Source organism: Equus quagga, chromosome 16 (assembly GCF_021613505.1).
Source record: "Equus quagga isolate Etosha38 chromosome 16, UCLA_HA_Equagga_1.0, whole genome shotgun sequence".
In the NCBI taxonomy this organism is placed as follows: domain Eukaryota; kingdom Metazoa; phylum Chordata; class Mammalia; order Perissodactyla; family Equidae; genus Equus; species Equus quagga.
The window spans coordinates 21,282,517-21,298,649 of record NC_060282.1 but is presented as its reverse complement, the minus strand read 5'-3'; the positions used below and the strand labels follow the sequence as shown (position 1 = coordinate 21,298,649).

The 16,133-nt window shown below is 43.7% G+C and overlaps 1 protein-coding gene across 1 annotated transcript in view; it reads left to right on the top strand.

Moving 5' to 3' along the window:
- The first annotated feature begins 4,823 nt into the window (after positions 1–4,823).
- MAL2 (mal, T cell differentiation protein 2) overlaps positions 4,824–16,133 on the top strand; it is a 29,171-nt gene continuing 17,861 nt past the window's right edge. Inside the window, exon 1 of the mRNA XM_046642269.1 lies at positions 4,824–5,077. Within this exon, the coding sequence (XP_046498225.1) occupies positions 4,946–5,077 (132 nt within the window). The 5' untranslated portion in view covers positions 4,824–4,945. The remainder of the gene's footprint in view (positions 5,078–16,133) is intronic.

Sequence of the window (16,133 nt, the reverse complement as noted above, 5' to 3'; positions counted from 1 at the left end):
TTCCATTTCTATGTCTTCATGTTAACTAATCTTTTCTTCTGCAGTATCTAATCTTCTGTTAATTCTCTGCAGAGTATTTTTCATCTCAGAGATTGTAGTTTCCATATCTAGAAATTCAATTTTGGTCCTTTTTACATAACATGCTCAATCTTACTCTATTTTTTGAAATACGGAATATATTTGTAAGAACTGTCAATGTTTTTTCTACCAACACAATCATCTGTATCATTTCTTGGTCTGTTTACAGTGGCTGATTATTATCCTTGTTATATTTCATATTTTCTGCTTCTTCACATAACGGGTAACTTTTAATTGAATGCTAGACATTGTGAACCTTATCTTATTGGTTGCTGGACATTTTTGTATTCCTTAATATTCTTGAGCATGTTCTGTGATTTAGTTGAGCTAACTGGAAATGATTTAAGTATTTTGAGGCTTTTGAAAAGGCTTTCTCAGGCAGGACCAGAGCAGCCTCTTTTCGAAGGTTGATGTTGCCTCAATATTGAGACAATGCTTTTCTTAACACTATATCCAGTGCTCCATTAAGTAGGAGATCTTCCACTCCAGATGGTGGAAACATGAACTATTCCTGTCCTTGGATGAATTCCTAGGATTGTTTCTCTGCTCCTTTGGAATGCTTCTTCCCTGGCCTCAGATAAGTCACCTACCTTGATGTGCTGATAAACATTCATCTGAATATTTAAGGGGGACCATTTGTTCACCTTCAAAGCTTTCTCTGTATGCAGCTCTTTCCATTCTCGTACTCTGTGAACTCTAGCTCCCTTGGTCCTCCTCAAATTCCCAGGTTCACCACCTCTGTTCATGGAGACAGCTGCCCTCCACCAGAGTCTCCCTCACTTGTACTCCAGAAACTCTCTCTACACTGAGAAAATAACAGGGCTCATGTCATTTCTTTCCCATCTCTAAAAGATCATTATCCTGCATTGCCTGATTTTCAATGTCTGAAAACCAGTGTTTCACATAGTTTGGGATTTAGTTGTTTCAGCCAGACAGGTAAATCCAGTCCTGGTTATTCTATTTTGGGCAGAAGTCAAGTGTTGCTGTTTTTGATGACAGGGGAAACTTGTATACATTCATAGAGAAGGAAAAATTGAGTGTGAACTGGAAATTGAAAATTGAAGAGAGAGAAGGGAAAATTAATGGATCAATTTCATAAGGGAAGTACAAAGGTGAAACAATGAGAAGCTGAGGCAGGGTTCAACTTTGGATAGGGAAAGAAACACTTCTTATGAAACAGGAAGAAAGGAAGAGAGTAATGATGAAGCAGAGAAATCTACATGCAGAGTTAATTTGGTCACTTGATACTGCTTGAGCTCTTATTACATAATGTGAACAAATCTCAGCTGCTTCCTTCAATATGGGAGAAGGGATGAAGGAGGAGGGGAGTGAAGTGAGATTCCCAGCACAGCTCTCCCATAAATCACCCTCTTTCTAAATTCTCATTCCTGAGCATTCCATATTCTTGATGGAAGTGAAGGGTTTCTAGATTATTGAATAGGTTCTCAAACAGCCTACTTTAAAACTTCTGGTGGTCTGTTTCACAGCTCACATTATCTGCTATCTATCATCTCTTGATGCCTCCACTGAACTTTTCAATTTAATATCCTGTTACACAACACTAGTTAAGGGATGTGAGACAAATGAAAATATAATTTCAATTTAGTGAAGTAAGTGTTCTGTGTGAAGTAAGCACATCAGGTTATAGAAACACACTGGGTGGGAGGGAGCCCTACATGATCTTCAATGGCAAGAGAAGGGCTGCCATAAAGAATTGCCCTTATAGGGGCCAGCCTGGTGGCTTAGTGGTTAAGTTCTTACTCTCCACTTCAGCAGCCCAGAGTCCAAGGGTTTGGATCCCAGGCACGGACCTACATTTTGCTTGTCGAGCCATGCTGTGGCAGCATCCCACACACAAAATAGGGGAAGACTGGCACAGATTTTAGCTCAGTGACAATCTTCCTCAAGCAGAAAGAGGAAGACTGGCAACAGACGTTAGCTCAGGGCCAATTTTTCCCACCAAAAAGAACAAAAAAGAATTGCCCTTATGACCCAAAAGAATTATGCAGGAAATAGATCTGAGGTAGAGGAGTGGTAAGAAGAAAGGGTGTTCCATTCGAGGGAGGAGAATGTGTAAAGGTGTGGAGGCAGGGGAGTTATTGGACCTTTAGGTGGATTAATAGGACTAGTGAGGTCAGAGAGTTCATTTGAATCTGCACCCCAGAAATTCCTTGAATGCATTCCAGGGTGTTTCAAATTAAGTAGAGGAGTGGCTGTGATCAATTTTTTGCTTAGAAATCATTGTGATAGCTGTGTAGACAGCACAAGGGAGGGAACAAGACTGTTAGAGTATTTGTTGTGAGAAGGAATAGTATCCTATGACAGAGTAAGTACAGAGGGAAAGGAGAGAAGTGGACACATCCCAGAGAATAAGATGGTAGAACTGCCCGACCTCATAACTAACTAAATATGTGGCAGGAGAGGAGGTACTAAGGGAAACTCCCAGATGTTCGTCTTCGATACCTGGATTGATGGTCCTGTTTTCAAGGAAACAAGTATTACTGGTTAGATGTCCTAAAACTCCCTGAAAAGTAAGAGAAAGTAGGATTGAGAATGAAGGAGAGTTAGATGAATAGGAGATAGATATCATAGAGAACGTTAGCATTCAAAAGAATGGCAGTAGCAAAATTCCAAGTGATAAGGTAGATCCAGACGTGATTTCACCTCACTGAACGTAGTGAGTGGTTGTGAGGCAAGATTGTTGAAAGTGTCATGAATATGAATGATGACATTCCAAAAGATGAGATCCAAAAGAAGTCCGTGAGCAAGGTAAAAGTCATGCTGGAGGTCAGTAAACCATGGAAACAAGATGGGGAAAGAACAGAGAAGTGAAACTGTTAAGAGCTCACACTCAATTATGTAGAGGAAGAGACAGAATGGTGGGGTGGGGGTGGGGATGAGTGCTTTTCTTCCTTTGATTCCAGAAGTGTTACCTTCATTAGAAGGAAACTGGTACCACCAAGAGAAAAGAGTTTTGGGTAGTGGTCATAAGAGAGGGAAACTGTTCTAGGCAGGAATTCGCTTTTAAGCAAATAATACCTTACAATAATAGAAGAGGCTTCGATGACAATCTTTTTCATCCCACTGGTCATTGTGGAAGCAGGTAGAATGAAGAAAGCAAGGATGGTCAGGGACACATGGTATAGCGAGGAGGGTTCTGGAAGGGACACAGTGAAAAGTTTTCCCCTTGGTGGCAATTTTTTAAACAAACACAGCTGAGGTTCTTCTGAGTCATTAGCGCTTCTGGAAACTCCAGAGTCATTTTTAAGTTTATTCACCGAAATTTGGGGAGCCCATCATAGTTGCTGAGCACCTCCATGATGAAGATCTTGAAGAAATCTTCCCCTCAAAAGTTCTTTAGGTGCTTATTGAGAAATGTTAGGCATAAAATAAACCAGACTGAAAGATCTTTCTATTCCAATCAGATTCTGAACAGAGTTCATTGATGAAATAAATCAGTCTAGAAATCTTTAAATTTCCTTTAATAAATACCACACATTACATATCAGAAAGTGATGACTAAGAGGTGGAGGAGATAGGCAGTATGTACAAAAGGTTTCACCCACACCCTGTTTTGTGGTTTCTACCCTGATGCTGCCACCACACCTATGAGTTTCGCTTATTAAAATAATAAAGAGGTAGAATGACTAAAATCTGCTGACCAGGGCATAGAGCTAAACACAGTTCCTCAAAGGCTAAACCTGACAGACAAGATCAGTAGTCAATTTAGAGAATGTCTGATGATGTTAGCGAATACTGTTTCCAACCTGGTCTACATGTATATGCTGGTGTTGTACTTTATCTTCAGCTGATCTTTGAGAAAAATAATCTCATTCTCTTTATTTCGTTTATAAAATTTTGACATTAACACCGAAGATAGCAAGGGGATAAATTGGGCCAGAGAGTCCAAACTATATAGAATAGCCCCCTTTTTATCTTAATCCTTTTAAGTGTTTAAAAGACAACAGCAAGGAGAACTGTTTCAGACAGGTGAAATCAATAATTAAAGTTTTATGTGGAAAATATAACCTATGCAACATCATGTGTACACACGAGCGTGATATGTGCATGTGAAAAAATTAGAAAAATAGCTATCAGCTATCATTTAAGGAGCGGTTATTATGCGCCAAACTCTTTTCATGTTATATCATGTCATTGGAGCATCCATTCGAGGTAGGTATGATCCATGTTCATCATGTGCATCCCCATTTCACAGATGGGCACACCACAAAGCAGCCGGTTCCCTCCCGGGCAGCCACCACCAGCAGGTGTTGGAAGTGACTCCAACGCGCGACGCCGTCCTAGTGGTGATTTAAAAATCCCACTAGAGTCCCATTTAAAGCAGATCCACTCCACTTTTTAGTTGGGACTGGTGACTTTGATTTTACCTTCTGAGTCACAGCTCCAAGGAAGACCTGTTCTCCAGTGAAAGTGAGTAAAGTTGATTAGAGGAGCTGTGAGAGTTGGGGGAAGGACAGGTGGAAGAAAACAGGTGAAAAGGAAGAGGAGGGACAGCAAGAACAAATAAAGAGCAGGACAGGGGGCCGGGCGTTGGGAGGCTCCAGGAGCGCGGGGCGCTGGCCCAAAGCGGGGCTACGAGACCGGAGCAGGAAGGACCGCGCCAGGTGACGGCCGCACCTGTGCACGTGACCGGCCAGGGCGCCAGGGCGGAGGCGGCGCACCTGGGCCACGTGACGGGGCGGGGCCCCGCCAGGCCCTGGGCAGCGCGGCCACGCCCCTCCCGCGCGGCGCGCCCGGACCCCACGGACCCGAGCGCCGGCGGCGGCGGCGGGATCCCGGGCCGCGGAGGCGGGCGGAGGGAGGCGGCTGCGCGCGGAGACGCAGCAGCGGCAGCGGCAGCGGCAGCATGTCGGCCGGCGGAGCGGCAGTCCCGCCGCCCCCGAACCCCGCCGTATCCTTCCCGGCGCCCCGGGTCACCCTGCCCGCCGGCCCCGACATCCTGCGGACTTACTCGGGCGCCTTCGTCTGCCTAGAGATTGTAAGTGGGGCAGCCTCGGCGAGGGTCGCGGCCCGGGAGCGAGGACGGGCAGCGGCATCCTTGTCCCCCGGGCGGTCTCCCTCTGCGCACGCCTCCAGCTCCCTTCCTTTCGACGTGGCCTCTTCTTGCTCCCCTCCCGGGGTCCTTTCGATGCCCAGCGCAGCCCGAAGCTGGGCGGCGGCGCAGCCACCCGGGCCCTCTGTCCTGGCACCTGTTACTCTGGCACCTGCTTCCCCGCTGGCGACAGAAATGGCCACAAGAGAGAGAGCAGGCGGCCCGGTGGGGCCGAGGATTGGGGACTTTGAGAGGAGAAGGGTGTTCGGGCTTGGGGGCGCCGTCAGAGACGCCTGCTGGCTTGGCCCGGGACCGCGCGGGGCTAGAGCCAGAGCAGGCGCTCACGGCCCCGCCTGTTGCTAACCTGCCATTTTGTTGGGTGGTGCAGAGGTGTAGCCCATGACTGGCGACCGGGAGGCTGCCACCCTAGGAAGGGCGGGGGCGGGAGGTACCAGGAAGAGGGGGAGGAAGGCTTGGGCATTTTTTTTGCCCTTGCTATTATTAGTGTCCTTTGGATTGCGGAGAGGAGCAGGGCTCTGGAAACAGGGCAGGGGACAAGGTGAAGTCTGTACCGTGCCCTTGGTAGTTTCTAAGCAAGTGGGCGGGCCTGAGAATGGAGGGAGAAAGGTACAAACCTGGCTGTCAAGTTCCCCGCTGGCTGCCTTCGTGCCTTCTCCCTTCCTGGGCTCCTTCTGCAACTGCCAGCCTTCTCAGCACGCTTTCTTGGGCCTAGGTGAAGATGAGGTCACCTGGCCTGTCGTGCAACCTTCTTGGGCTAGAGACTTGAGCTTTTTAAGAGGAATTTTATGGAGTTGGAAGCTTTCGGAGCTCGTTGTGGACAAGGGGAAAATGTGCAAATATAAATTGGGCAACCTAAGGTTGCATCATGCCTGAGAATGGCAAATACAGGGTGAAATGTTAGCGAGTCGGTGCTTTTCCTGCAGGCTGGTTTTGTTTGCTCGGCGTGGGGTTTTCATCTCTTACCCCTCACCCCCTCCTCTGAGTTTGAATAACCTGGATTTGAGTTGCTTCGTTTCACTTTTATGCTTGTGGGGCTGGAACGCCTTGTGAGCGTTGGTTTTCTGTTCTATTATGCTAAGGGTGGCTAAGACACCCTAAGTTAAGTTTAGCTCAGATTTGAATATGAAAAAGGAAACAAGTGAGCTACAGTTACGATCGGATCGTGACTGTGAGGCTAGAAGAGGCTGGTTTGAGTCTGAGGCCGTTTCAGAAGCATCTGAGTGCTTGGGATGAGGCACGGGCATCCATGAGGAGAGGGAGGAGAGGATGGCGTTGGGCCGGCTGCACTGCTGTGCGGAGGGAGACACGTTTGGAAGAGAAAGAGGTGGGGACAAGATTTTATAGATTCTGGGTTGCTTTAGTTCCGTGTTCACCAAACTCCATTTGTTTGCATACCTCTTTTAGAAGTTTTTGCCATATCCGCATTCCACCTGTACAAGAGTTTACAGAATGTTCATTTAAATATATTCACTTTCTAAACTTCAGTACCTCCCTTAGCCTCACTCTAAGCGATATTATACATGAATTCTCAAATTTGATATGCTGGTTGTATTTTTTCTAATATTCAAATATATGTTTATATATGTATGTGTATATGTAAAGATATATATATATGTATATATGGAACTATATATGTATGTAAACGCCAAGAAGACTTATCCATGTGCCGTCAAATCATATACCATCTCAAGAACCACCTGCAATCATGTGCTACTTTGGGAAACACTGCTTAATTTTGAGGGAAAAAAGGCAGAAGGTGATTTATTCTCTTTCCTCTCCCCCGCCTCCGTATCTCTTTATCTAGCCCAGTTGTTAGTTCTCAACTCCTGCTGTACTTAATTACTTGGGCGGCTTTTAAAAATACTGTTGCCGGCCCAGACTAATTAAATCAGAATCTCTGGGGGAGCGCCCAAAGTCGGCTCGCTTTTTTTAAAAGCTCCCTGGAGGTTCTAATGTACAGTCGTGGCTGGGAGCCACTGAGGGAGGTCTTTATCGGGGCTCTGTGGGCAAGACAGCTCTTCACATTCAAATGTGAATTCTCTCTCTCTGCTGGAATTCCTACCACTCCCCAGTCTAGGACAGATTCCAGACTCACAGAAATATCCAGTCTTTTCCCTTTATCTCTTCATTTCCTCTGGCTTCTTACCCCCGAAACATGTCTAGGACCCATATCTAGATAGAACGGCATCACTTCCAAAAGCTGAACAGTAAAAAACAGTTTACTTTTCACTTTTTATGGCCAAACATCTTGATAGGTTTCAATCTTCGCCCTCCATTACCTCTTCTACTTAAATGTCAACCTTCCTCCTCCTCACCGCACACCCCCAAAAATAAAAGGGTCAAAATATTCCAGTAAAACCAGTGACCTTAGATAAAGAAGATACCACATTGTAGCCAAACTATAGCTCCTTCTTAGCTCTCATCCTTCCAGACCACTTAGAGATATTGGATTGTATGCTTTAAGAGAGCAGAGATCAAGACCACTTTGGTACCCCTCTATCGAGAACTCCCGCGCTGAGCAGACACACGGAGAGGAGCTAAGTAAACACTTTTGATGCCCCTTTGGTCCCAGCTTTCTTAATTTCCCTCTGATTTTCTGATTCCTTTAAAGTGTTCAGCTTCCCATGGCTCCTCTTCCGAAATCACTCCCTGTATAAATTAAATGTGAGAATTAGCCAGGAGCAGTTCTGAACTCAAGGTCCTTTCTGAGGACCCATGATTTTAGCCTCTACCAGTGTTTCTAGAGATTCCCCAAACTCAAACTCCTTCTTAATTTTGACCTCTTCTCCAAATCCATCTGTCTTCGTGATTTCTCTATTTATGTCCTTTTGCAGTCTAAAACTTAACACGTGAAAACTGCATCTGACAAAGATAGACTGGGCTATCAATAGTTGGCTAAGCTAATGAGACCGTGATCTTGGAGTTCAGTTCTCACGCTAACCAGTAACTTTGCTTAAAGAATTTGATTCCAGTCCCCCTTATTGTACCCCATTCACAGTCTCTCAGGTGTAAGCCATTTGTTGGGGAGCTGATTGAAAAGATACAAATAGTGCCAGCCTAACAGCAGCAGGTAAAACCATTTATAGCACTGGCTTCCTAGGTGGAGAATGTTGCAACCTCGCGTGCTTGGTGTGGTTTCTTGAGGTAGGTGTGCTCCACTCCTAGATACCTAAGTTGTCAGCACCTCGGTTTTTGGAGTCAGCCAGAGTTACCAAGTCATGCTTGCCATAAGGAGTTTAATACTAAGTTAGTTTTGCCAAGTGAAGCCTTTTAGTTTGGAAAACATCAGCTTCAAAAGTTATCATTTTCAAAATCTCTCAATGTTTCTTGAATTAATGCTTTATGTCATTCATCAGGTATGTATTGAATACCTCCTGTGTGCAAAGCCCTCTTCTGGGAGCAAAGACTTGCTGTCACCTGAAAGAGTTTATAACCTAGTTGAGAGAATATGCACAAAAATAACTAGCATTCAGGGAAGAAAGACGTGGTATGGAAAGTGAACCACAGCTAAAGCATTTTCCAGGCATGTCTATCTATAAGAAAATAACATTGGAGCATCTGTACTATTGGTCTGAACAAGATATTTTGGGTTCCTGTTCTCAATGAGCTTATCTTGTATAATGCACAGGAAAGCTGGTATTAAACATGGAAAAGAATGAAGGTCATAATTGAATTCAATGTGTTTCACAGTTTCAGTGTTTAGGAAACTATCTACATTCCCCAAGGTATATATCCACATTTCTCTTTATTGGAGATATTCTAGGACTCTTATTCTCATGCTTCTAACCACAGTGTTTGGGATGCCACAATAATTTTCATTTACTCAACAAATAATTAAGAACCTGCTTTGCATCAGGTCTTATTTTATGCCCTTGGAATAAGATAATTAACATAGCTCCTGCCCTTAAAAGAAATTCCTGTACAGTGAAGTATAAAGCAAGAAAGAATTACAATGTTGTGTTTGAAGTGATAAAACTGATTTATGAAAAGTACTATTAAAAAACAGGGTAGAGTACATCTGGCCACTGGGGAGTCCAGGAAAGGCAGCCTTAATGGGATGGTGACATTTGAGTTTAGCCTTAAATGATGAGTAGACACTCAATAGACAGAAAAAGTGAGAAAGAGAATTCCAGGTAGAAAGAAAGGCATGTGCAAACCTCAGAGACAAGAAAGAGCATGGCATGAAGAAGGTTCTGGCAATTATTAGGTTTTTTTTTTTTTGTTAACATGAGTTGTGGGAAGGTGGCAGAAGAAGGAGAAAGGGCAGGTAAAGTTCAAGTTGTGATTTGCTGAGAAATGATAGACCAAGGCATAGAATTTATTCCGTCTGTGATGGGGAGCTGCTGAAGGACAGGGATAAACTTGATCAGACTTGTGTTTTAGAAATCTTCATGCAGTGAAATTTGGTTATAAATCGGAGAGAGTGGAGGCAGGCAGACCAGTTAAGGGGCTTATGGCAGTAGTCTGGATGAAGGGTGACAAGAACCTGAACTAGGACAAAGGAAAGAAGCAGAGAAGAGAGACACATCTGACGTTTGACGTGTCCTGAAATGATGCTAGACAGAACTTAAATATAATATGTAGCTCAGAGAAATTATGCCAGGAAAATAAATGTTAATAAAAGGATGATGGGGAGGGAGGGGGAGGGGAACAGGCATGTGCAGTCGTGCAGATAAATCTATGGAAGGGATTTCAGGTCATTTTCAACCGAAGTTTTGACTTTAGACCGACTAATGCATAAATGTTCAGATGTATTGAGTTTTCTTTTCTTGCCCAGAAAATAGATTTTGATTGCAAAGGGGAGTTGTATGTTTTCGGCGCTGGAGAGGAGTTATCCATGTAACTAAGGTTTTTCCTTTGCCTCTGGGTTAAAAATCTCCATCCACATGAAAAGACTTTAAAACTTCTTAAGAGAAAATAAACTGATGTCCCTGCCATGGTTATTTTCAACAATCATTTGGCCTGAGTGGCAGCCCTGTAAGAAATATGAAGAAGTGAAATTCAGAAAACTTTAAAACAAATTCCTGAACACCTTGAGCTCCAAAGGAAGAGGTCAGAGAGAGGAGATTTGGTTTATGGAGCCCTATGGAAATGTTGCATCTGGTAGTAGGAGCTGTGAACATGGCATATCTGCATTGACATGTCTGAATAGAAAAGACTGTGTAATGACAAAGGGCAGGAACCGGTCTGGCATCCCCAATATCATGCACATGCAGTACTTAACAAATGCTGTTTGATTGTTCTGCAGGACAAACAGAACAGTGTGCGAAAATATTCTAGAGAAGCTGGATGGAGTGAGGAGGGCACCCTTGGAGTAGACGTCCTCTTAAGTCTTGCCCAGCTCTTAAAATGTCATGATTCTTCTCATCTACAGTTTGACCTGAAGTTCCTGTGTCCTATTTTATATGAAAAGAGCCATGTCCTTTTATCATCACCATATATGACATTTTTAATTTCTGTGTAATAACTTTCTAAAGGAGGGAGGTGAAAAGAAAGAAAAGAGACGAGTTGTACAGTGCTTGCTGATGTCAAGGCATTGACATAGATGAACGTTGTTAACCCAGGTGATAGCCAGTTACCTATAAATGTGAAAAGAATATTTTAAAAATCAAGGAAAAATATAAATAAGAATAAAAAGGGGCCAGAACATATTTCGTCCCTGTAAGATATGCTTTCCATTTTATTTATTTATTTATTTATTTTTTTAAAGATTGGCACCTGGGCTAACAACTGTTGCCAATCTTCCTCTTTTTTTTTTTTTTAACAACTGTTGCCAATCTTTTTCTTTTTCTTTTTAACCTCTGCTTTATTTCCCAAACCACCCCCCACCTCCAGGTACATAGTTGTATATCTTAGTTGCAGGTCCTTCTAGTTGTGGGATGTGGGACGCCGCCTCAACATGGCCTGACGAGCGGTGCCATGTCCATGCCCAGGATCCGAACCCTGGGCCGCCACAGCAGAGCGCTCGAACTTAACCACTCGGCCGTGGAGCTGGCCCCTGCTTTCCATTTTAGAGTGACCATCAGCTATTTAAGAAAGTGAAATGGCAGTTCGGGTCAGATGGGGAGGAAGAAAGTGGAACTTATAGCATCCTCAAACATTTTTAAAGCTTTCAAATTTTAGATTTAAAATGTAAATCTAAACAGCAAAGCTTCTTTTGCTTTAGTGTATGTTGTACATAGGCCTCTTCTACAATATGGCATCTCATTGCTTCCCAGAATGCGGCTTGTTTTCCCTTCGTTGATATAAAAAAACAAAACACCTTGCCATCTTGTACCTCTAATTCAGAACTGTACGAGGGCTAGTCCAGGACCAGTCTGGATGAAAGTCAGCATGGTGAGATGACAGATGGGCATGGATGGAGGCGAGCAGGAGGCGGTGGCATAAGGCACAAGATAAACAGTACCCTGGTCAAAAGTTCCAATGGCAATTGTAATAAAATAGGTAAATTGAACAAATTTAGGGCCCTAAGACGATTGAAAATGGGATGTCTTGAGCTAGACTGGCAAAAGGTGCCAACTTCCTCATAACTTCCCACCCTAGCCTCCTGAGATCTTGTACTAGATGGTAGGCGTTGCCAATAATAACTTGAAAATTGAGAAGTACATGTTCTGACTTCACTAGTCTTCATGCCTATTTTTGAACACCCACCATGTTCCGGGGAATAAGCTAGGTTCCAGACAGCAGTGTGTTCCTAGTGTCCCAAGCTGCACTTCTGAAGCATTTTCTTCTAGAATGATTCATTACACACACTGGTGGTTTGTGTTCAGTTCAAGGAGAATGCAACTGAACATCTTCTGTAGAAAGCACCATCCTGGTTTCTGAGCACACAGAGCTGTTTAGGGCAATGCCGCAGACTCTGACCTCACAATCCAGTGGGCCAAACAGGCACATGAATCCATGATTTCAAACCAGCTGTTGTAAGCACTGTGAAGGATACATGCATCAGTAACCATGGAAGCACAAAGGGATGGCATCTAGCCAGGGAAGTCTTTCTGGAAGACGTGGTACCAGAGTTTAGTTACCCAGCAAAAGTTTTGATGGCAGCGTGTCAGGCAGAAGCACGGGCCAGTGTAATGGACTGTGCATGCAGGGAATGAGGGACAGGCTGGAGTGCAAAGATAGGTTGGTAGGGACTGAGCTTGGAGAGGCAGGCAGCGCTCTTACCACTGACTGCAGTCACACTGTGAATGAATTGACGCTTCTATGGGCTGCCTTATAAACACGTCTATCAGTTATTGTATTTGTTGATTGAGTATGTTCCCAGTGAAAGCAGTCTTTTGAAATACAAGTTCTGTATAAAATGGAGTTAAGTGTAGGTAATCTATTCACTGGATGATAAATAGTCTGAACGTGTTAAACGTTGAACATGTTAAACGCTCTTTAACCGTGTAGTTTCATTTGCAGGTACCCAATAAGTCAGCATCCATTAAAATAGGAGGGGTTATCAAGGAGACAAGGTATTCTGAAGTTTCCCAGGGGGAGGGTCACAAACCCCTTTGTGACTCTGATGAAAGTTAGAGACTGTGTCTTCAGAAAAATGCATATGTACTTGTCTAACCAATTGATATGATTTCAGGGAACCAACCCCCGCTCCCCCAAGCCACTCCATGGCGAAAATATAGAAACCGCCGTCCAGGGGCAAGCCTGGTGGCGCAGCAGTTAAGTTCACACGTTCCGCTTCTTGGCGGCCCCCGGGTTCGCCGTTGGGATTCCCGGTGTGGACATGGCACCACTTGGCAAAAGCCATGCTGTGGTAGACGTCCCGTATATAAAGTAGAAGAAGATGGGGCACGGATGTTAGCTCAGGGCCAGTCTTCCTCAGCAAAAAGAGGAGGATTGGCAGCAGTTAGCTCAGGGGTAATCTTCCTCAAAAAAAAAAAAAGAACCCGGGTCCAGGCCTATGGCTGAGTGCTTAAGTTTGTGCGCTCCACTTCAGCGGCCCAGGGTTTCAGTGGTTCGGATCTTGGGCGTGGACGTGGCACCACTCATCAGGCCATGCTGAGGCAGCATCCCACATAGCACAACCAGAGGCGTTCACAACTAGAATACACAACTATGTACTGGTGGGCTTTGAGGAGAAGCAAAAAAAGCAAAAGAAGAAAATTGGCAACAGTTGTTAGTTCCGGTGCCAATCTTTAAAAAAGAAAAAGAAAAAAAAAGGGTAGAAACCCTGCTCTAGAATGAAACTAAACTTTGAGGGTGGCAGAATAGCGTAATATTAACAGCATAATCTCTAGAAGGCAATCGCCAAGTTCAAGTCCCAGATCTAACATTTGTTAGCTCTGTAGCCTAGAGCAGGTTGTTAAGGGCTCTCTGCCTCAATTAACTTATCTGTGAAATTGGAATGATAATAGTAATTATCTCTCAGTGTTTGTAAGGATTAAATTAGTACAAATAAAACCCTCAGACTAGTGTTTGGAACATAAGAACTCAATGAATGCTAGCTAATATTTTTGTTGTTCTCATTAACTTCCACCTCTTACTCTAACTCTGTAAGTCAGACTGGGAGACTTTTTTTTAACTCTAGGCTTTGTGGTTGGTTCATTCTCCCTGCTGTAGTGATGAAATGCTCAAAATGTAAATAACAGGAGAATTGGAAAGAGAGGGTTATGTGTTATATACAGAAAGTTTAAATAATGAAGTATTCTTCCTTAGGGGCTGTCTAACAAGTCCTTTATACCTTCAGATTCACTTACTTTTCCCTGTTCTCATTCCAAACATTGACTGAAAATAGGTCAGAGTCAGAATTGGCCGTTTATGTAGTGAATAATAAGAGTATACTAAGATGAAGATGTCAAATTGGTTTGAAAATTATTAGCTAAGAGGTCAGAGGGCATGTTTAAAAGCAAGCTATTAGGAAAAAGGTGACATTGGAAAAGAAAAAGGATACTTGCAAAAGGAATCCTTTGGGGATATAAGAAGACATCCGAATAAGAGACAAATTGGGAAGTCTGTAATCCATGCAGCCAGAATTACAAGAGTCGCCGCTTGCTCAATACCATGTTTTCCCATGGGGTTGTGTATTTTTGCCAGTCTACAGTTTCTAGTGAAAACATGTTTTAACTCCAACTCTGAGGGTTCGGTTCAGTGTGATGTGTAGATGAATACTTCCATGGTTTTCTTATGGGAAGGCCTCAGCCAAGTCATGCCCTTCTGGCTTGCAGGGGCCAAACCAAAGTGAAAAACATATGGTAAGCCACAAAGGAGATCTGTGGTTTTAGGAATGTGTGGCAGTTTAATAACTACAACTCAGAATATATTTGAGCACTTGAGGCGTGTGCCAGGTACATCTAAATCTGCGCTCAGAAGGAAACAGGTAACCGTGTCACAGGGGACACACATCTGTCTATTTGTAGGAAATGTTTACTTTTGCATCATCTGGAAGTCGGGTTGGTCTTCTTTTTGTAAGAGCGTGAGGTTTGGAGACATGAGTCCTGACTTAGTTCCTGAAAGAAACTTCAAAATGCAGCGCATTTGGGAGTTTTATACATAATTATCAGACTTTTTCAGACACCAGAGAGCAATGGAAGGCAGTGTTAGACAAGAGGTCAGAATGTGGATTCAGATCCCAGAGGAGAGCAACGTGGGTGAACGTGGCATTCCACTCTTCTTCCCAGTGTGTGTCCTCTGCAGTTGCTACGATACTTGACCGACTGGTCTCCCTCAGATTTTAACCATTTTTGTGCTCTTTTCTCCTCTGAAAACAAGCCTTCCTCCAGAGTCACCTCTACTGATCAGGGATGCTGAGAATTACAGTGTGTCTGGGAAATACTCAGCTAAATAACATCCAGAATTACATGAAGCGAGTATACTGAGTGGTGGAATGTTATGAAAAGCTCAGTTTTTAAAGTTGAAGCTGGGTTGGGAAGCTTGGGAGAGAAGGGAGCCTTTGGCAAAAGGAAATCCTGAAGTAGAGAAGAAATAACCGTGTTGAGCCCCGAGTGACCTGTACAGCAGTATGACAGTCTTGCCGTAAGGAAGGTGGACCTCCAAAGTGGGCTTAGTTGTGTTCTCTGGCCTCTATCTTCCCAAGCGACTGTGAATGGGACCTAAATCTGGATTTCCCCGAATCTCTGATCCAGGCATCGAGTGAGTGTGTCTTTGTGAGGAAGGGCTTTCATCCTCCTCCAGCCCCTCCCCCTTCCATGCACCGCACATACCACAGATGGGGAGGCGAATCTGTCTTCTTGGCATAGAAGCACTTAGTTTTGTTTCCAAGCCTTTGAGGTGTTAGAAGGGCTGTAATTTTGAGTATAACAAGAACAGTTTATCTGTACTGTTTCACATTGGCATCTGCTATCGAAGCCCTGGTCTGCCTTGAAAGCCTGCTTCGAAACCTGCCTCCCCTGATGACCTTTCTGGATTTTGCTCCCGTTTTTCTTCCTTCTCCCAGCCTCTCGGAGCCCACAGTGTTGAGCTCTTTTTATAGCACCCACTGAAATCTGCTCTGAATCAGATTTAATGGTGTCTATGTCTCCCTTATTTAGAGCTCCTGGAGACGAACCTTGCTGTTTTTCTTTTTTCTTGAGTGTTCTTCTGTGGTGCCCGGCAGTAGATTTGAGACTGACCAGTTTGAGGTCCAGTCCAGGTTTATTAAATGGTATGCTTAATTCCAAGGGATTAGATAGCCTCTTCTTCACAGGTGTCAATTTATCATAAACCCTGTATCATATAATTACGCTTATCTATTTAAATCTGCCTGCCGCTAATAAATAGTGACCAATTGTTTGTTCTTACCCTTTATACTTGCACGTAGGTTCTTAATAAATGACTCTTGAATTAATAGGTGTTTCATAATGATGTATATTTCTTAAACAGTATTTAAAGTAACGTAGATTGATTGTAGTGGGAGAGTAAGAAAAGGCTACCATGAAGAAGAGCCTGAGAAAAAAGGGAAAGATTTAAGATCTTATCACCTTCAAATATTTATTAAACAGTCTGAAAAAGTAGAGAATCTTTTACCAGGAACATGATTTTT